The 22740-nt window shown below is 35.3% G+C and overlaps 1 protein-coding gene across 1 annotated transcript in view; it reads left to right on the top strand.

The window, feature by feature from the left end:
* Positions 1-22740, top strand: part of MALRD1 (MAM and LDL receptor class A domain containing 1) — a 223310-nt gene that overhangs the window by 53685 nt on the left and 146885 nt on the right. Inside the window, exons 16-20 of the mRNA XM_021388959.1 lie at positions 690-1057; positions 2649-3061; positions 10405-10492; positions 12578-12754; positions 14990-15167. Coding sequence (XP_021244634.1) covers positions 690-1057; positions 2649-3061; positions 10405-10492; positions 12578-12754; positions 14990-15167 — 1224 coding nt within the window. The remainder of the gene's footprint in view (positions 1-689; positions 1058-2648; positions 3062-10404; positions 10493-12577; positions 12755-14989; positions 15168-22740) is intronic.

Here is a 22740-nt window from a genome sequence, read left to right as displayed (position 1 = left end):
ATGTAGATATAAGCTGTAGAACACAACTGAAACATGGGATTTATTTGCTGTATGGCTTTGAGCAAAGTTATGTTAAAGGACAGTGTCTGCATATACATAGGCAAATACCACTATTATTTTGATAATTTTTTGACTTAAAATCAAATTGAACATGTTCTCCCAAGACTTAGAAATCATCCAAAAATCTAGTATCTCACTGAGTCATCATTTGAGTTATCAATAGAGTATCCAAAATTGAATTGTACTTTCTTTGAATGAAAGCTCTAGTGCAAGAATCGGAAATCCCATTTCAATCCTTTCCCAATATTCATAGGGAAAAAAGTATTTCAGCAATTTTCTTACCACAATCTCTGTAGAATCTTGTCAATGAGGGAAATAAAAAATGAACTGTAATTATTCGTATACAGAGGTGAAATGTGTATGGCATAAATAACTGTTTGCATGACTTTATTATTATTCTCTGTGTTGCTGAGTAATGTCAGATACGTTTACCATAGAATAAGAAGATGTTTATCAGAGTTGATGCATATGTCTGGAAATTCCACACTTCTAGAAATAGAATCGGGAACAGAACCAGTTTATTTGTATGATCGCTCAGTTATATATATATGATTTTAAAATGTTGTGAGATTTCTGAAAATACTATTTTAAAAGAAAAGGCAAAAGAACTTTCTTTTTTTTCATTTTAGGTATTATAATTATGGGCAGTCAGTTGGAGCAGCAGAGATGCAACTGCTTGTGGATGGGCTGGATGAGCCTACTGTTCTTTGGAGGGTATATTACAACCAGGGAAATCAATGGTTGAAGTCATTCATTCAACTCGGACGTCTTTCGCATTCCTTCCAATTTTCACTCAATAAAATCAGCTTGGGATTTTATGATGGTGTCTCAGCAATTGACGATATTACATTTGAAAATTGTGCCCTTCCACCTCCAGCATTAAGCTGTGAAGGTCCTAATTGGTTTTGGTGCAGAGACACAAATGCATGTATTAGCCGTTTATTGGTGTGTGATCTTGTGGATGACTGTGGGGATGGATCAGATGAAGACAAGTGCAGTGAGTACTTTCCATTATTGCTTCATAGCAAAGCAAACTGCCAATTCATCTCTGCAGTAAAAAAAAAAAAAAAAAAAAAAAAAGAAGCAGAGAATGAGTACAGCCTATCATAGCCAGTGATGTTGCAACTGAATATAGTTACAGAATTCTCTGAAAATTGTTAGTCTAAATGCATATGATGAATAACATCTGAGGGTAAACGTAATTCAATCTCTTTTATTCTAATGAGTCACATTTCTTTAATTCTTTTGTAAAATGCACACATGCATTACAGGTTTATTTTAACGGAGAGAATTCAGTCTCCCAGTTGACCTCAGTTAATGTGCTGGTTTTGGCTACATTAATAAAAATAAAATAATATACATGGACTGAAAGAAGTGCATGTCCTATCTCTATATAGCTCTATCTAGCTAGAAAATATTAAAATATCTGTATTATTAGAAGTTACTAGTTACTCTGGGCATCACTTTACCTTTCAGAGAAAGAACTTGTAGGAATTGAGGAAAGCTGTTGATCATTCACATTTTTGACATTCACATTGTAGTGCTAAAGGGTGCAGTTGATTTTCTCACCCAAGAAAGCTTTCATCAATTTTAAGAACTCAAAAACATAAATATTAAGCAAAATTAACTAGCAGATGGTTACCTTAGGATGTGATAAACCAAATTATGCAAATCAGAGTGAGTTAGAGAAACAGTGGACACCTTACATGCTTGAGGGAATACTAGGCTGCACTGATATCTGCTGAGTATGATCAATTGATCTGAATTTCAAAGACAGTGCAGCATTTCCAGTCTGTCTCAGCTTTCCCACCTGTAAAATTCTTATCTTTCTTTACCCACTTTGAAGTCTACAGTAAGAAAATAGTGAATGATTTTTGCAGTTTTAAACATCATAACAATCAAAAGCTTAAATAAAATATCAAAGAATTGTCTAGTATATGATTAATAATTATATATTAATCATTAATTACTGTTTATTAAAGGTAGATGAAAAGTTGGAACAAAAGCTAATCATTTCTAATACACAGCTTGGTTTTCTTTGCATTTGAATTAATAGTTCTAATCAATATATTTTGTCTTGATGTCAAGTAACGATGTGTTATTAATATCATTTGAATTTAGCTTCTGTCATGTAAAAACATATTTGGTCACATATTACATCTAACCACAAAGTTAAATTCTGGTAATTCTTTCCTAGTTAACTTCAGGGTTTTTTTCATACTTTAATTATAAAAATGCATAAATCTATTTAGTAGCATGAATAGTAAAGTGTTCTTCACAGTATTTATTGAATGAATGAATGATGTATTGATTACCAGATGTAATGAGAGAGAAAGTAGTTAACTAAAGGTTTTTATTTCTTTTTTATTTTATTTTTGCCTATACAAATGTAAATTTGTTCTTTGGGGGAGAATTCTTGCAAAAACCAAATGGATTTTTATCTATATTACATGTTTTTGAAAATGAAAAATAAAAATATTTTCTTTTTCTCAGAAAGGGAGTGAATAAAAAGTATATTAAAGCAATACCACCTTCTGAAATTGTTCTGCTTACTCTACAGCTGACATTCTGTTCTGCATACATTTCAGACCCTGACCTGCAGTGTGACTTTGAAAATGGGCTGTGCAATTGGGCGCAGGACACTGAGGATGACTTTGACTGGATAAGGATACGAGGACCAACCCCTACGGTTAATACAGGACCATTAAAGGATCACACAACGGGCACAAGTCTGGGACATTACCTGTACATGGAGTCTTCAGAGCCACAAGAATTTGAAGATAAAGCAGTTTTGCTTAGTCCTCTCTTCAGCCCTTCTTACAATGGAACCTGCATTTTCCGCTTTCATTATCATATGTCTGGAAAGCAAGTTTACACTTTGTCAGTCTTCCAGAGAACTATGAGTAATACCAAGGGAATACTGCTGTGGTACAAGTATGGAAATCAAGGAGGAAGATGGATAAGACAGACATTGTACATCAGCAGCTCTAAGCCATTTCAGGTATGATCCTTCTAGGTTGTGATGTGTTTGATGCAGTGTAAAACTCTGAAAGTATATAAATGACTGTGCAATCTAAAAGCTCTTAATAACCATGTGATAACATTGACTTTGCAATACATTTGTGGGTTGATTTTCTTTGAGAAAGTGCTTCTGAATTTTTTTGGTGGAATTTATTTTTTCCTATCTCTAAAAAGATTATAATAATCTTTTGAGTATGAACAAATGGTGTTTAAAGTAGGAGATTTTTCTTTTTTAATATTGTTTACAACAAATTTATTTGTAGATCTGCTACAAAACAGCTTACTTACCTTTGTGGTCTGTTTCCCCAGTGCTTGAAGTGCTCAATATCTCATAAGTAATATTCAGGTTGAAAAGCAAATGTTTTGATTCACTTGATACTATTAAGTAGGATGGTGTTTTTTTGTTGGTTTGTTTTTTTTTTTTTTTGCTTTTTTTTTTTGAGGTGCCTAGTGAATAAAAAACCACAGACTCTGAAGATGGCCCAGATGTTTTATAACTAAGACCTTCCTTCACTTTTTCTCTTGCAAAATTAAAAGATGATCATATGCATAAGATGACTGATGCCACATCTTCCTCTTCCCTCACTAAGCAAGTCTGTCCATTGTTTACCACATTCCAAGAAAAAGATCATTTTTCATCAGTAGTAAACCTTACATGTTCGCACTTCTGAGGTTATTTCCATGCAGGTAAAGCCAATTACAGTAGACTAAACAATTGTGATCTTTTGGACACGTCAGCCCTTTCTCAACCTTTTTTCTCAGAATTTTAAATTTCACAGGAAACCTCTGTTCTAGATGCTATCAAACTGTGGCTGAAGTTTGTTACTCTTCCATTAGATATTTTATATCAATGTTAAATATGATATCAGAGAGCAGAACAGGTCAGATGAGTGAATCAGGAAATTCAGAGGTAAATTACTTAAACGAAAAAATACAGGTCTCTGAGCCAAAATTAAGCATAGCTCTCATGCTAAAACTAACAAGTAATAAAACTGGTCCAATATACTCATACTTTGTACCTGTAGTGATCCTATTTCACTTTGAATTCAGAAAACTGGTATGACAGAAAACTCTACAAGGAACTTAATAATCTGGTATTCTAATATGAGTAATTACTGAGAGATTGTATATTCTGGATCTTTTGAGGAGTACTTGAACTTGAATGGAGAGCTGCAATTCTCACTTTCTTGGGAGTAGTTGAGTGATGTTTGAGTGGAGGTCACGAGAGGAAGGCCACAAAAATGATCCAAAGGATGGAACACTGCTTTGATGACAGGCTGAGAGAGCTGGGGCTATTCAGGCTGGAGAAGAGAAGGTTCCAGGGACACCTGGGAGCAGACTTTCAGTATCTAAAGGGGGACTGTAAGAATGAGAACAGATTCTTTAGCAGAGTCTGTTGTGACAGGCCAAGGAGAAATGATTTTTAACCAAAAGAAGGGAGATTTAGATTGGATATAAGGAAGTTTTTTACAGTAAGGGTGGTGAGGCACTGGAACAGGTTGCCAAGAGATATGTTGGAAATCCCATCCTTAGATACAGTCAAGGTCAGGCTGAATGGGGCTCTGAGCACCTGATTTTACTGCAGGAGAGTTGGACTAGATGACCTTTAGAGGTCCCTTCCAAATCAAAAATTCTATGATTCTATGAGGGCTTGTGATTCCCCCTGTAAGCAAAGGAGTACAGTATTCATCTGCAATATTTCAGCAACTGCTCTGTACATGTAACTCTGTAGATGCATTACAGAAATAATCAACCCCTGTGATTTTGAAAATAGAGCAAGAAGTTGCCTTAATTTACTTTTGTTGAAAACTGCAAGTGAAAATATATTTCTTGTCAAAGACGTTACTTTTTATGGGGCACTTGATTCATCATGGAAAATAAAACAGACTGTTAAGTGTACTTATATCTTTACTTGATCTAAATTTATTTTCAAATGCCTGAGATGTCTACTTACATGCTTTTTCCTTGTAAGTGCATTTGAAAAAACAGTAAATTAACAATCTGTCCATCGTAGCCTAACTCATATCAATGATGAATGGTGTTTGCTTTAATCCTCCTTGAATAATCATAAAACCTGATACAGTTTGTGCTCGAAAGAAAGTACAAAGATTCTATTTTTACATGTCTAGATAAATGTAGCTGTTTCAGTTTGCTCTATTCATTCAAATTTTGCTGGTTACAGGAAAGGGAAATTATGGTGTTATGTGAAAATAGTAAAATCAATCCTTCTGAGCACTGTAGTCTTTTTTTAGTCATAATTAAGGGAACTGTATTCTATTGCAAACGGTGTTATTAAAAAAATATATCTTAACCCATCTGATGTGATATAATATGATGTGAGATGTCCCTTGCAGCATCTCCAAGACAGAAGAATTCTATAGGACTGTAGTTACAGTTTTTGTTGTTGTTTTATGTCCTGGAACCCTGAGGAGTTTGCCTGTGCTTTCTCTACTCCCAGAATCTGATGTGCCCACCAACTACTGAACTGGGAGGCACTCCCCATTGTGGTCACTGAACATCATTTCTACATGAGCCATCAGAAAACAACTTTCAGAATCACTGGAATTCTCCTTCTTTTGGTGACATGAAGTCTTACTTTGTTATGGCAAGATGTTCACAGGGTGAAACATTACAAGTCTAATTAGTACAAGTCTCTCTCAATTCAGAGAGAGAGACATCTGGGAAGTTTCACCTTAAAAGAGTTAGCTGTGAATTGAAGAGGAACTTTTAGGTCTACACAAGACCTGGCCTGCTGGTGCCCAGTGGGATGTGTCTTTCTCAGATGGATTTTTGTGCAGGAGTTAGCAATGCTGATGATAGGGCTTTAAACTGGATCTGAAGAGGGTTAAGGCATAAAGCAAAGCCTGCCAGTGATGTACTGTGGAGTGACATAATCAGAGGGGCTGCATGCTAGTGAGATCCCTTCAGCCTGCTCCACAAATTGCTGGGCAGGCTGAAGCATATCTGAAATACTTCTATACCAGTGCACGTGAGAGGAACAAGCAAGAAGAGCTGGAAGCTTTGACTTAGTCCCAAAAGCTGCAACATCTGTGGCAAAAGCAAAACCTGGTGGGAAGAGTCCTATGACTGATGTGCTGTGATGGACAACTACAGGCACTGCAGAAGAGACAGTCAGGGCAGGAGAAGAGTGGTGCTATATGTAATGAAGGGGCTGGTCTGTATGGATCTGTCAGTTAGTGACGACATGGTTGAAAGCCTCTGCATAAGGATTAAGGGATAAGCAAATAAAGGAGATGTAATTGTGTGAGTCTACAATAGGACACCCGCTCACAGTGACGACACTGAGTAATTTTTCTTTAAGGAAATAAGAGAGACCTCTAGGTCCTTATGGAGACTTCAACTTGCCAGATGTTAACTGGGAACACTACACAGCTCATACAAACAGGTCCAGGAGAATCCTAAAACACCTTGGTGATAACTTCCTAGTATATGTGCTGAGGCTCAGTGACTGCAGTGGGAAGTGCCTCTAAATTCAGCAGTTGATGGGCACAGTATCAGATCCTGGAGCCAGAGGAGAAGGCACAGAGGAACCCCTCAGGGTTCTAGGACATAAAACAACAAAAACTGTAGGAACCATCCTGTAGGACGCTTCTGGCTTGGTTTGATTGCTTGTTTCCTTGATCCAGGCCTCAATGTCAACATTGTACATGTTGACTTACCAGTTGGAGGTCATTCATTTTTGTTGGTCAAATTCATATCTTTCATCAAAATCCAGTGTTGAAAGATGCTCTGAATTCATCAAGGACTTCTCTGTTTATTAGACTTCTAATACCCACTTGTGTTCATTTTTCCATTCTTGATCCGTTCCCTGGTAGTAAATCTCTCTCAAGGATTTTGTCATAATGGATTTCCACTCTAGCAACAACTTCATTTTCAGTTTTCACTTTATCTTCCTTTCCCCACTGTTCTTTCTGCTTTTCCCAATAATCTGCTGAGATTCATGTTTTGTTTTGTTTTGTTTTTTAATTATTTTTAATTTTTTTTGTCCATTAAATGTTGCCAGTAGTTTCTGTGGCTTTTAAGTTCTGAAATTATGCTTCATATATACTGATACACATCTGTGTTTGTTGCAGCTTGGTAGCTCCCTTTCCAGGCATTGCCTGTGTTTCTTCATCTTTGTTCTGTGTGTCGGCTTCTTTCATCTTTGATACCTGTTTGCTTGTTGCACCCTATTCTTTGGTTTTCAGATTTACACTGTACAATTGGTATTCAACTCTCAGGTCTTGTTAAAATATGTTCTGGCAGGCTGTGACTTATAGAAATGATTATGATGTGTTTGGGATCTGTGCCAGACCAAATTCTGTAGCGTAGTTCATGTCTGTACGGTTGGAAGTATCAACAACTTTTGTATGACAGTATTTCTTTAGCCACAACTTCTCTTAGAATTTATCTTTATTTGTTAAGTAGTTTCCCTTCTTTGTATAATTCTTGAGATGGGAATATCTTCACAGGTTCTTGAAAAAATGGTCTTAGAGTGAAGACTTCATTGGGTGAATATATCTTTATAACAAGGGTTTTTGAAGGAAGAAATTTTGGTGTAGATTTAATGCAATGAATGGCTCTGTAGTTTGTTCAAGAACATACACAAATTCTATTGTCTCATAAGAAACTGTTTACTTTTCTTGATACTTTTTCTCTGTATATACATAGCATTTCTAAAATGTAGATTAATTTACTTCGGAGGTATGCAGTGAAGTGCATTTCTATCCCATGTTTCAGTAACTTATGACAAAATATTCTATAATTTCTTTGTACTATTATACACTTGTGTGTTTCTATCCCCTTCCAACCAAACCACATGGCTTTTCACCAGAGACAACAGTAATAGCCCTAATCAAAATTAGCAAGTTTTAACTGCTTATAAAATCACTATGTAACACTGTTGATACTTCCTGTGACAAACCCAAGATATTGTTTGGCTATAAGACTAGCTGTGTGCATCAAAACCTCAATCTTTATTTCCTAGGCATTCAGATACCTTTAGAGTTTTCCATAACTCAATGAATCTCACCCTTTTTAAAACACTGGTTGTATGGAAATTAAAATTTAATTTTGATAACCTTGAGAGGGAATTGAGTAGTGATAGAACTATGTATTATTATGAAAATAGAACATTTGTACAGAGCAATGTTACTCACTGTAATTATCCTATAAACATTTGTCATAAACATATTTGTCATAACATCATTTGTTATAAACCTAATGTTCCTTCACCCTTCAAAAATCTACTTTATTCAAAATATAAAGGGATCAATAATTTTCTGCATATATGGTGTCATTCTAATGTATTTTGTAAGAAGCATAAGTAGATATGATAAGTAAGAAGCATATTTTATATAGCATACCACCTCTGTAGTTTTATATAGCCACCTCTGTGTTTTATATAGCTATGCCACCTCTGTAGTCTTAATTCAGACTGGATCTCTGAAGCTGGAAAATTTAGGAACTATTCATCCTCATTCAAATTATAAATGAGATGTGAAATGAGTTTCATGGTAGATGAATTCCCTGGAGATAGTTTAATAATAAATAGCTTATGAAGTTTGCCGAATTTCAGCAGGCAAATTATTTAAGTGGTCAGTGTTTAACCACAGCGGCAGACAGAAGTTTTATACTGCAGAACTAGCTTATTAATAGATCTTATTTTAAATTTTAAACCACCAAGAGCAAGGCAATATGGTCCAAATATCTAAAATCTATAAAGAAACCACAGTTGAAAAGAAACCAATGGATTATGCCTCCTTGATACTGGTTAGAACAGTACCCCTATGCTTGAATGTACACAAAAATCTTAAGTCTATTAAGAGATGTTTATTTGAGCATGCACCTGTATGCTGTGTTTTCTGTCTTACTGAGTGAATTCTTGCTATATGCCACTCCCCAAGTAAATAAATAAAAGACAAATATAAAAATGGGAGGAGGGGGAGCAATTAAGTAATTTATTGCTATTATTATTACCATCATATCAATAACAAGATTTTCTAATTCGCCTTACTCCTGCAGTGTGATGCCAGCTCTGTCACTGGGTATTGCTATGCCCTTAATAAAGGTACAGGAATGTTACTTCCTCCAGGGAAAGGTTGGTAGGAGATGATAAATAAGCATGTCATCATAATATCACAGCTGGCTAGATGGGCACAGGGAGCTATGGGGAGAGAACCTACCAGTTCGCATCGGTTAAAACTTAGCACAGTCCCACTGAAAAACAGAGTAGTTTGTAGAGCTTGATTTTTGTCTTGTTAATAACTAAATAAATTAGCTTAACAAACCCTGTGCCACTGTCTGAATTTTAGCTCATTTATGAGTAATTAATTATGAGCAGATTATAACTCATGCGTAAAAAATAAAGTCAAGATTTTATGTAGACTGCTGTGCATTTGCCAGTCAAAACTAAACTGAAGGAGATTTTGCCACTTTGAGATAATATGTTTTCAAGAACAATATTTCCAAATACTAGATATCTTAATTTGTCCTGTTTCTTAGCATTTTTATTCTGTTTGTTTTGAAAATGGCTATATATATATATGATTGCCTTGTGTGTCTGTGTGTGTTATGTTTTGAGAAGTCTTTGCTTTCTTCCTCCTTCTCTCTCTTTTCATTTGTGAATAGTGACTTATAAATTAGTTACATCAAGGAAATTTGCATTAAATCTTTCCCTAATGACTCACTTAGGCTTTTACAGTTCAATACCAACTCAGAATAAAATAGGCTTATTCAGTCATCCATGGAGTATTTCACCAATATTAACATCTTCTATTCCTTGGTAGGAGATAGCAATGAGAAAGTAAGCAACTATAACATCAACAATTCTAATGAATGTGTAGAATATTTAGAATGTTTTTCTTCAAAGGATTCCAGAACACACCTATAACTAGCTTAATTGTTTTCATCATAGAGAGATTTGTATGAGGGTATATAATTTATTCGCACAAACGTTATTATAATTGACCATTATTAATATTGTTACAATAAGTATCAAAGGAGCTAATCATAATGTGCCACTTATGATAATGTCTTGCCATCATTTTATATCACAATGATGTTTCAGTGGATTTACATGATTGTAAAGCTAACCATTGTATTATGGTTATGTGATTAATGTGACCACCAATGAAAGCCTCTAATAATTAGCCTCTTCTGTAAAGTGTCACTAAATAGAATATATCCTCCAGAAAAAAATTAATCTCATTTTAAGTGTGAAACATGAAAAATGACTTTTCTATCAATCAGTATGAAATATTTAACGAGAAATGGAAGTCTACTCTATACTGAAAAATGATTTTGTAATTACCATTTCCCTAGATCTTGGTGAAAGGTACAGTAGGAGATGGTTTCACTGGAGACATTGGACTTGATGACTTGTCGTTTCTAGACTGTACTCTTTACAACGGTAAGGGCAGAGTTGAAGTTGTGTAAATCCCTTTTCCATGAGCTGATTGTTTTCTGTTATTTTTAAGTACTGCTTCTGGAAAAGCACAACCACATCAAACTAATTCAGATCTAACAAGGAAGTTCAGACGGGCATCAAGAGGAAATAGCTGTGCACATAAGGTCCTGAAGAGATGCTTTTTAACAAGTCCTTAACAGATAAGGAGCTTCTATATTCTTTGGAATTTCGATTAGTAGAAGGAAAACAAATTTAGCAGTGTATAAGAAATCTGACCTTTCATCAGCAAAATCTGTTTAATACAGCCTTCCTCCTCTCCTGAATAATGTTTAAAGTTGTTACAGTGGCAATTGCTCTCACTTTACAGTGTGCAAACAGTTCAGATGTTGAGGCAGCCTGCACTCAGAAGTCATTGGTACCCTAGGGTATTACAACGTCTACAGAATTGTATAACATTACATCCATCACAGAAGGGATTTTAAGGGGACTACTATTAGCTGCATTTTTATATACAGTCTGATGGATTATCACAGAATCATAGAAAGGCTTGCCTTGAAAGAGTCCTTAAGGACCATATAGTTCCAACCCTCCCACCATAAGCAGGATTGCCACTACATCAGGCTACCTAGGGCTCCAGTCAGCCTGATATTGAACACTCTCTGGGGCATCCACAACTTCTTTGGGAAACTTGTTCCAGCTCCCAGATGCCATTTATTTAAAAATTCAAGCAAGGAGAGATGGGCTTATTAACTTGATGGTAAAGTCACTTATGTAATATCAAAGATGTAGAAACTGGAGCATACAGTTTTGACACACAGTTTGAATGCTTTAACTATGGCCTATTTGATGATGTTTGCTCTAGACAAAATGGTATTTCACAAATAATAGAAAATGGATTATTTCAAATGCGGGAAAGGAGATGATTCTATCCAGAAGGTTATTGTATTTGAAAAAGTTTTTCTTATGTTCCAGAGTGAGTTGGAGTGGAGCCTTGAATGTGGCATCTCTATTCAAAAATTTCTGGCCTCGATGGCCAGAAGGACCTTGAAGGTCCTTGATGCTATTAGGAGTTGTAGATACATTTGTTGTATCATATAACTGTTCATTCAAAAGGTTTCTCCTCTTTTATCTTTTGTTTAAGTCTAAAGGTAATATTAGTGCATAATTCATTTGATGTCATAGAGGTGCTTGCTACCTTACAAAGGAGATGGCTCTTGCTTGCGAGGAATTTATTATCAGTCTAGATGCACAATAATATCACCTTAAGGAGAAAAAAAATGCTGTTCCAGACATATTTCAAATCAAGTCTTCACATGTAGTTTTTAATTAACCCAGGTGTATTACTTTATTGTATTACTATTACTGTAGTGCATTGTGCACTACACCTAATGATTTCATTAGTGATTAAATTCAAAGAAGGAATTGTATAATGAAAATTCTTTTTACAGACGATAGCAAAGATTTTCAAGAAATGAGAGTTAGCCTGAAGAAAGGTGCATAGTAAAGAACAGGAGGAAAAAAAATAAACAGAATGGATTGAAAACAAATGGTGGGGCAAGTTAACGATATTGCATTAATTTTTCTAGAGGGGAAAAATATATTTCTTCATTGATGAAATTAAAAGATTAGAAGGTTACCTGGTAATTTCTACAGTTAGTTACAGTAAACAATGTGTTGAAAAAAGGCCATTGTTATCTAACAATCTGCCAGCTTTGCTTCACAAGGAAACTGAGTTTTTGTAACTGTTCTGACAGTCTCCTTGATATTAGTTTTTGAAGTAACTCACTACTTTCCTTAAAATTTGAAAGCCATTTAAGAGGCTTAAATAAGTTCCTACAAGTATTGTGGGTTGTGTAAATGGAGGTTGGCTGACATGACCAACATAGGGCTTTCCACTAAGAAAACCCAGCCATCATGTGTTCAATTGACTTCCTGCTGGATAGCATTTAAGAAACTCAGACTGACCATCCAGGCTTTTTTTCCAGTAAAACTATACTTCAAGAAAGGACATGAGTGGCAGGGGAAGAAATCATTGATAATCTGGAGTGCCGTTGTTCTGTTTCTAAGAATTTTCCTTTTCTTTTAAAGGAAACTTGCCAACAATCTCTACAACTCTATCAGGAACTTCCATTCCTATCACACTCCCCTTGAATAACTGCACAGAGAATGAGTTTGTGTGTAGAGCCTCTGGCCATTGCATCCGCATGATCCAGAAGTGTGATTTTAGAACAGACTGCTCTGATAAGTCTGATGAATCAGACTGTGGTGAGTGTACTAAATTCTATACTTCGTTTTTTTATTAGTTTGTGGCTATTCAAAGTATTGCTTTAACTACTGCTCAGTTACCTGTGTCATTTGATATTAACATTTAAGCATAATTTTTTTAAAATGATTTTCCCTAGAAAAAGAATGAATTTTATTCAAAATGTGTAAAGCTGAGGCGTTTTCTACTTTCTGCCTTTTAATGGGCTGATTGGACTTGATGTTTTATATTCCAATTCAGCTTACTGGCAAAATAGGGAAAAAATCCCCTTTTCTCCAGTTAATTAACATTAAATTTTTTCAAATGTTGAACAGTTCAGATTGGAAGAGAGAATAACTCTGTAGTCTCATTTGGGGCATGCATCTGGGATACTTGGATCCATTTCTTATCTACTTCAGTGAATGTGGTAATTATTTTCAGCAGCAGACATGCTGAAATTCAGCTATGAAAACAATGATGGTTTTGCCATTGCTTTGTTCATTTAGTAAGTTTGATTTTGCCAAATGAGCTGTAAATTCTGAATTGACAGAGGAACCCTAGTGTTAGGCCTCCTAGGTTAGAATGAGAAGATAAATTTGGCCCTGTTATAGGTCCCAGATGTTTTCCTATGGGTAGAGTACGCAGCATGGTGTATTCCACACAAAAGTCAGTGAGTCCCAATCTCTAAATTCCCAAAGACCTGATGAGAACAGTGGAGCTGGGACAATGGACAGTGCCACCAGACAATGCCCATGGATTTCTAAGACATTTGTTCATTTCTTCTGAGTTGCACGAGTTCACACTATAGCATTTTAGGAGAACCTGTTGAAGACTCTCTGCCTTAAACCACAGTTGCTGAAAATGTTTCTGTTCAAAAGCTAATTAAGGACAGGTACAGACATCTCACAGATGATCAAATCTCTTCGTTTGTTACCCATGGTGAATGGAATTCCAATCGCTTCTCTCGGGGCTGAGGACTTAGCTAAGAAAAGTATCATTAGACTCCCTTCTGTCTGTTTCTTAGGTGAATTAATCTGACATATAAATGTGAGTTATCTCCTATAATGTGCATAAACACTAACCATTGAAAAACTATACTGAAAAACACATGAAGAGCCCTTTAGATAGACAATTTTTTCTTCAGAGATTTACAATGTCTTACAATCTTTTCCTTCTGAGACAGATAAGTACTGCAGAGAATATACTTCCATACATTTACTTCTTTTGAAGCCTCCAATCAACAGCAACGTTGGCAATTTATCACTCAAATGACAATGCTGGAATAGAAGAAATTAAGTATGTCCCATCCAAGGGCAGAAATATTTTCTAAGGGAAAAGTTATCTTTCTCAGAGGCATTTGAGGCAATGTTTTTAAAACATTTTTTTTTTTTAAACAGGGTAGAATACCAGAATACCAAAAATACCATGCCACTCTGTAGTCTCAGGAAACATCACAAATCCTCATATGGATAGGGAACTAGACAGACCACACTGGCTGTACTTTGCTTCCTCAATGGAGATATAAAGCTATAATTCAAAACTCATTCTCTCCTTAGTCTATCATTTATAGTCAAAGTTTCTGCAGAATAAGTAGTTTAAATGAAGAAACAGTTGACTCCAATTCACCACTGAAATATTCCTCAGGGGGATGCATTATGAGGGAGGGATGGTAGTGAGCTCATTTTTCTTGTCCAGTTGCTCAGGAAATCAAAAACTGAGACACAAGCAGCTGCATATTTAGTAAGATAACAATTCAGTACTTGACATCAATGTCAAATATTAGCATTATTATGTAGCTTTCAGGAACTTCAAGGACTGCTTGAAATAATGAATTGGTTTTTCAGAAATTCTGTGTAAGATTTTGTATACATTTTGCAATGAGTTTGTAATATCATCAGCTTATTAGAGTGAAGAAGAACTAACATGCAATAACATCAGATGCATTTTACATACATCCCAGTGTATATCACGATAGATTATTTGAATGGCCTGAAAGCTGATCAGAACACATACAGTGATAATTACCAAGGTGCAAAAGAATTGCTATATTTATAAAAAGTATCTGTCTCCATGGAAGGAACATAGAAAATATCATAGATATTTTATCTGCAGAGGAAAAAATATTAATGTTAGAAGTGTGTAAGTATTAATTGGATTCTACAAATTGAATCCCTTTTTTCTATTTATTTTATCATAGTATAAATTAATGATTCTCTATTTTTATATAAACATGAAATATTCGTTGTTCATCTCTAAAGCTGAGGAAATCTGCAATTTTGAAGATAATACCCAGTGTGGATGGTATCAGCCAACCTTGGAAGAGATATCAGAAACTGATTCCATCAGTAACACAAACCTGTTTAAGTGGGAACTTGGAAGTGGAGCAAAACTGTATCCTGGAGAAGAAGAACACTGTCCATCAACTGATCATACTACGTGAGTAAAGTTTTTCAGGTAGTCATGTTGCTTTTTGGACTGTGAGTTTAGCCATGTATGGACTGCCACAGGGAAAACTGCTCATTTAAAGGTATCAAAGCAGTTTATCAGTTTATTACTGGCATGCAATTAAGTGAGAATTAACAGCATCAGTGTTGTCAATACAGTGGGTAAATCAAGTAACACGGTGTTAATAAACAGGTACAAATTTCTAAATGCTCTTCTATAAGTAATCCCCCAAAATTCTCCCTATCCAGAGTAATAAATGTGCACGTCTTCTATCAGAGGAAATGTGGGATACAAGCACATTCCCTCTTTTGGGAAAACAAGTTTTGCACACTTCTTTTTTGGAGGAGAAACGGTTGCTCCAGCTTTATACACATCCACACCCCTGTCTATATACCACTAATACATAAGCCATGAGACTTCAACACTCCTTGTAGCACCATATACTGTCAACTTGGACTGCTTCTAGTATCCAGTGGGGGAGGATGCTCTGATCTATGCAGAGGTGGTTGTACCAGCAAAGCAACTTTGAAATATCAACATCAGTTTTTGGCTGCTGCTGTTACCATTCTGTAGTCTCTTCCTCACTATTACAAAGTTTTCATGCTCATACTTTGCAAGCTGACTAAAAAGACTCTGAAAGATGTTTACACAATTTGTTGGTTACTGTTTAATTTAGTTGATAATGTTCATCATCTTGATCATTTTTTGGAGAATGCCTTCTCAAATGGCAAGCATGCATTTGCTTTGACATCTTACTAGCTACTGTTATCTGTGCAATTTTGCCCACGGTCTGCAGCACCAGTTATCCCAACAATGGGGCTTGTGAATTCAGCTGTCATTTGGTAATTAACTAGTGCAGCTTGAAACAACTTTAATTAAACTGAAACTGTAGTTCAGTTTACATATTATATATTTCTGATAAAAGTTATCACTTCATAGAAAAATGGAAAATATTACTGCTCTGCCAAGTCTTTCACAGTATTTATTTTCTCTCTGTAGTATTCCTTTTTCAAACAAGATGTAACTAATTGTTGTTCCTCAACAAAATACTATTTCTAAGATTACTGAAGAAAACTGTTACTCCTTGCTTAAAAAATCATATTCTAAAGTGCCTGGAGAACAGAGCTGGATTATATTGCTCTGTTGAGCATTTTCAGTGAAAATTACAAGCACGCTAATGAAAAAATACTTTAATCAGTGTGAAAATCTTTGAAATATTTCAGAACATGAGTTTTCATTTACTGAAAAGAAAGTATAAAAATGATTTTCCCTTTAAAGAAAACGAACAAAAAGAGTAGAATAAGTTCAAAGATCTACAGTCTGTCTGAGAAGCAGACTGTTCAGAAGGGAGTTTGGAAGCTTGACTATTTGTGTCAACAGGCTTACTCTGTAGAAAACAGCACAGCCTGAACAGATGCTGTTCATTACTGTATTTTCAAAAACTGAAGTAATTGTTTTCGGAGGTTAGAATTTTACCTGATACCAATGAACTATTCAAAACCATTCTTTAGATGTTAATGATGAAGGAGGAACATGTTACATTCTGCTCTCCAGTGAAGATTTCTAAATGCGTTCACTTAATCTAATTAGGAAACTTCCTTACAGCACCACTGATGCTCAATAACCTGAACAGAAAAATATTTGCCAATTTGTAGCAATAGGTGTATTTTCTTTCTGTTGTAATATTCCACAAAGTGCAAAAATAGACTTTAAATTAAAATTGCAACAAAAAAAGCATTGCTATATATCTGACAGGTTACAGTGAGTTTCATATTGCACTTACGTAGCCTGAGATTATTTCTATAACTGTAAAAGAATCATTTCAATGTGATAATTGACTGTGTACTTCATTAAAATAAAAAAGTCCTTAAAGGCAAAAAAATTCCTAAGTCATCACTAACAACAAAACCAAAAAAATACGCACACAAAAAAACACAATTACAATACTATGCAATTGTTTCAAAGTCTCTAGATTGTATACATCAAAAAGAGCAAGTGTTTAAGACAAATGGGCTGTCAAATCTTTCACTGACTGCTGTTTAAGTGTTATATATTAGCTGATAGCAGCACTATACCTATGCTGAATAAGTCATTTCACAGAATTTTCACTACAGATTTGTGTTGGTAACAGTGATACATGAAATAATATCACTGTTTCTTCATCCAATTTTCCAGATTTAATGAAACTAACTATATATTAAAAAGGACTGATAAAATTGAAAGTAAATGATCCATAAAAATTGTATTTTTTGAGGCAATAGTGACATATTATAGTTGAGATCTTTCACACTAGACGTAATTGATGTAATTTGGTTGTGCTGTTTACCCAATCTTTATTTATAGATGAGAATGGAAGCATGAGGATTCCAAATTACAACAGGAAATATGGAGCAGCATTTTGTTGAATTACAACACAAAAATGATTTTATTTTCTCATCCTTTTTCCCAAAATTTACATGGATTTAGATGAGAAATGAGCTGTAATATTATGTATTTTCTTATTAAATCACAATGATTTTTTATAGAAATTATTAGATTCATCCTGATACAAGGATGGATTTCAATACAACATTGAAGACAGCAGGGCGAGGGAGGTGATTGTCCCCCTCTACTCTGCCCTCGTGTGGCCCCAACTGGAGTATTGCATACAAGCCTGGGGCTCCCAACACAGGAAAGATGTGGAACTTTTAGAGAGGGTCCAGAAGAGGGCCTCAGAAAATGATTAAAGGGCTGGAGCACCTCTCCTGTGAAGATAGGGTGAAGGAACTTGGTTTGTTCAGCCTGAAAAGAGAAGGTTGTGGGGAGAACTCATTGCTGCCTTCCAATATTTAAGGGGAGGTTATAAACATGAGGGAAATCAACTTTTTACGCGGGTAGATAGTGATAGGACAAGGGGGAATAGTTTTAAACTAAAGGAGGGGAGATTTAGATTAGATGTCAGGGGAATTTTATTTTTTTTTTCCACTGAAAGAGTGGTGAGGTGCTGGCACAGTCTGCCCAGAGAGGTTATGGATGCCCGTGGCGGTGTTTAAGGTCTGGTTGGATGGGGCCCTGATCTAGTACCTGTTCTAGCAGATGGCAATGCTGCCTGTGGCAGCAGGGTTAGAATGTGATGATCCTTGAGGTCCATGCAGCCATTCTATGTTTCTATGAATTTACAGTGAGCTCTTTCAGCAGAATTTCTGTGAATAGCTGGAGACTCAAACTGTCACTTTCTCATAGATTATACATCTGGGCCACCCAGATGTAGGCTGATGAATTTTAAGGGAAAAGTGTATGCATTTGAACCTATAATTACATTAAGTGAAAGTAATGACTTGAGAAATTGAGGGTTGAAAAGCTTGTGCATAACCCCAGTGCCTTGAGGAACAGAAGCTGTTATGGAATTTTGCAGTGATTGCCTAACAGTCCTAGGCTTGGGCTGGAGAAATGTTAATAAATGTTTTGCAAAGAATTAGGTGACATTCATTGTGTACTGAAATGACCATTATGTGTGTATTAATGTCGAGATCTTATGGCATGTTTCTACACTTAGCAAATGGGAATTCCTTATTACAGTTGGGTTTAAATGCCATAATAATGAAAGTATTAACCTCTATAGGCTTAAGTGTGTATAAAGCAAAAAGATAACTGAAAATAGTTATGTTCATTTGAGAAAAACTAGGTAATGGAAAAGTCTTTGACATTAGTAGTGATATTTGGGTACAACTGTTAATTGAAAACATTGGAGGCACTCAATTGATATGATGATTCATACTGTAAAAAGTCATCAAATCTAATGAAGCAAAAACAAAAAGGACATAGAACAAAAATTCTCTGCTCACATAATAATTATTACTCAGTAAGTAACTCCCCTGATAACCATTTTTAACAAATCTGTCTTGCTTTTCACTGCTTTTCAGACAATCATTATCAGAATTTACCTTAGGAAAATTTAAAGTCTTTAAAGTAATATACTTTAAAACAGTTCTTGACAGCTGAAAAGAGAGCTAAGAGTCTAAGAACTTCACTGTAGATGAAAAAAGTTGTAGTCCTGAAGGACACTATCTCTTAAAAAAATGGGAAGAAGAAAGTTGAATTTAACTACTTAAAGACCCTTTATTTTTTTTATACTGTTTCACTTAGTTAATATAACAAAAACCATCCTTTTATTACATGTGCAAATCTCCTTTGTTCTGTGTCATTGGCCCTGACAGAGATGTAATAATAAAGGGAACACTGAAATGTACACTAAATACATTTTTGGGTGCATGGTAAATCGAGTTAATCTCCAAAACTTTTCAGTACGGTTAAGAAATATTTGGTGTGAAGGGGAAAGAGACCTGATTAACTTTGACCTGGAAAGCATTGTGCAAGGAATCAGTGTTCATGAGACAAGCTTACATGCACAAAGATGCTTTTGTAGCATTAATATCTGATGGGATACACTGACACTAAAAATGAGGTTTTCTTTTTATTTAAGAAGCAAACCAACAACAACAAGAACAAAACACAAAGGATTAGAGGGAAAAATGGCCAGCTGTAGTCAACAATTACCCAAATTAGCATTCTCTTTGTTACAGCATATTTCTTCCTGTAAATCTTTTGTAATAGAAGCTAGGAACTAGCTATGTTTCGTCAGGATCTGCTTACTGTTATTTTTTTTTGTTGTTTTTCTCTGCTTAAAATGTTTTTATGGCTATTGAAGCACACTGTGATGGTCTGAAGCAAATGCTGAACACTGATTAGGTGGTGACATTGTGTATGAGTATTATTGGGTAATTATTGGGAAATTCAATTGATTACTACCTATAATTTTATTCTTGTCTTTTTTCCTCTTACATCTTTTTTTCTTTTCTTTTTCTTCCCCTTTCAAAGGGAACTAAAAGGTATAAAACAAGAGACGTGAAAGAAAATAATGTCTTTACTCCTGTTTCCTAAGTGGTAATCTCTACCCCATGTGAAATCTGATTTAATAGATACATCAATGTCACAGGATTCACAGGTCTAAGGACATGAGAATAATCCATAAGAACAATAGGTAGAAAATCATTGCAGCAGCAGCCTGCTAGTGCCCGGATGGAAGGTTGTGCACAGTTGTAAATCAAAGGAAAAAACAAAGCTGTAAACTGGAGAATGAAGGGAACAAAGGCCACTTCTCCTCCAGCTCCTGAAGTAGTTAGCTGCCTTCTGTGCTACCAGAAAAGTAGCTGATGATCTCAGTTCTGTCAGTGCTCTCAGCACAGACAGCTACTTCCTTGACCATTGTGTGAGAGTTTTTCCAAAGTTGTCTTGTCCTCCAACTAACTTCATACTAGTGCTTCATTTTTCTTTCCAGACATCTTCATTATTTAAGGAGCACTTCAATTCCAAAATATAAAACCTTTTAAAATCTTGTTTCTGATATTGGAATTGGGCTCCCATATGTCCTGATGAAGTCTTCTCCTGGATAGATAATGGTCCTTCATTTATGAATCTTAAACTGGCTTTGTTACTACTGGCATACTTGACACTTCATATCAGAGATTCAGAAAACAATAGTTCTGTCCCTGAGAAGTTTAGATGTAGACCCTCAGACATTCATGTTCTATGTGCAGATCTCTCATTCAAAACATAGAAGGAGACTACATTTCAGTTATCTATTCTCAAAAATACATATAGTCTCATGTTTTCCCTAGAGTGACTTGCTATGCAGGTGTTATGGGAAGATGCATTCTGTTAGCCCTATAAACACTTAGAAACATATTCTCTCATATAGGTGATGAAGCCAATTTTTTTAAAAAGAAATTTAGTCTATCTATCCAAAAAGATCAGTGCAACATGTTGCTACTGATGTGTTTATTATTTTATTTATAGTACTATACAGTAATTATAGCCTTTCTAGAAATCTTGACTAGATCACTCATCAGAAAAAAGTTTGTGACAATTCATTCATTTTTTTTTTCCTGAGAATAGGAATTCATATAACCAAGGTACAGAAAATAGGTTTATTCCTGCAGTGTTTTTTGAACAAGGTGCAGCATAAGTTATGTTTGTTGTCAAAGTGGCAATGAAATGTGGACTAATTTATGTTAGTACTTCATTAAAGTACTGGCAAAGTATCACAGGTAATCAAATGCAGCTTTACTGTGCATGCTGGTAAATATCTGAGGTGATAATAAGGCAATCAAAAAGACCATAGGCATTCGACATTTGATACTAAGTAAAAATGTATTTACTAAGCGGTTTTTACAGCAAAAAATGTATTTACTAAGCAGTTTTTACAGCAAAAAGTACAATTCTGTACTATACTGAAATGTAGAAAATTGCTAATTAAAACTAATGCCTATAGTGATTAGAAATTAGGTTGACTTTTTCACCCTAAGCTTAGTTATTTGAGAAGGAAATTCATTCTCATTGTTTCCCTTTGCCTTCAGCCTCACAGGATTTATGGAGATATGACAGAATGCTAATGAGTTGTGGCAGGTTCAGATGAGCCATGGAAACACCATGAATTAATCTCAGCTCTGTGTCAGTCTCCAATGGAGAAAATCCAGCTAACAGCCAGTGACTTCTATGTTATGATCAAAACATAAGATCTTTCATCTCTGAGGCCATTAGCTTCGTGGGTTGGTTGGTAATGCTGCAATGCTTTTAAGTGCTGTTGGTAAATCTTGAGATAGTTTGAACAGATATTCTCTGAGAACAATAACGCTGACAGAACAAAGCAAAAAATAGAAAAGGGGATTAGGCTGGTTAAAAACATATGAATCTTAGCTCTAATGTTGAAATATAAACACATGCTTATTTGCAGCTAAGTGTATTAGGCTTGAGTTTTGGATATCAGATGATCTGTTATTTTAGCCTTCTGATATTTTAAGGTAACTTTAATTCAGTGATGCAATTTCTGCTCTTCAAGTACCCAACATATTATGCAATTTCAAAAAGCGTAGCTGCAATATTTTAAAAAATATACATACAGTTCAGTATAGAGATTTTCAAAATTTGCAAATGCACAATCCTTACAAAAAGCACAGCTGTACAGGAATGTGCAGCAATTACGATTTGCCTGAGCAAGAGATCTAATGTTTTTGAAACTATGGTTGCTACTTCCACGAGGTTCTCCTCAGGTGGAGAAAGAGAATGAGATCTGAAGCGCATCAGATTTGTGATTCATTCAGCATTGTGTGCTCTCCTCTCTGGCTGTAAGTGGTATGTCAGTGCTGCGGCTCAGGTGTACTGATTAGCTCCAGATTAATTTTAACCAATGCTGGTTCCAATTGCTGTAAAATGGGAGTGTGGCCCTTAGCACAATACACAAAATTGTCCCAGAGCACTGAGCGCTGACATACTACCTCAGTCATCTCTCCTCTGCTGTGATTGTATTCTATCACTAATATAAACCACATAAATTTCCAGTCTGTTCTCCAACCAAATCTGCATCGCCCTTTGTATTCTTTTTTTCTTACCTGAATAATAGTGACAGATGAATCTACAAAAAGTAATTATGTTTCATTTATAGAATTACAGTTTTTCCTCTAAAGATTTGTTCATGGTATACTCTGGATGGTGTAGATGTGCTTTTTGTTTTTTTGTTGTCTTTTTT

The sequence above is a fragment of the Numida meleagris genome, chromosome 2 (genome assembly GCF_002078875.1).
Source record: "Numida meleagris isolate 19003 breed g44 Domestic line chromosome 2, NumMel1.0, whole genome shotgun sequence".
In the NCBI taxonomy this organism is placed as follows: domain Eukaryota; kingdom Metazoa; phylum Chordata; class Aves; order Galliformes; family Numididae; genus Numida; species Numida meleagris.
Note: the sequence above shows the minus strand (reverse complement) of the source record. Positions and strands in the feature narration are given on the sequence as shown.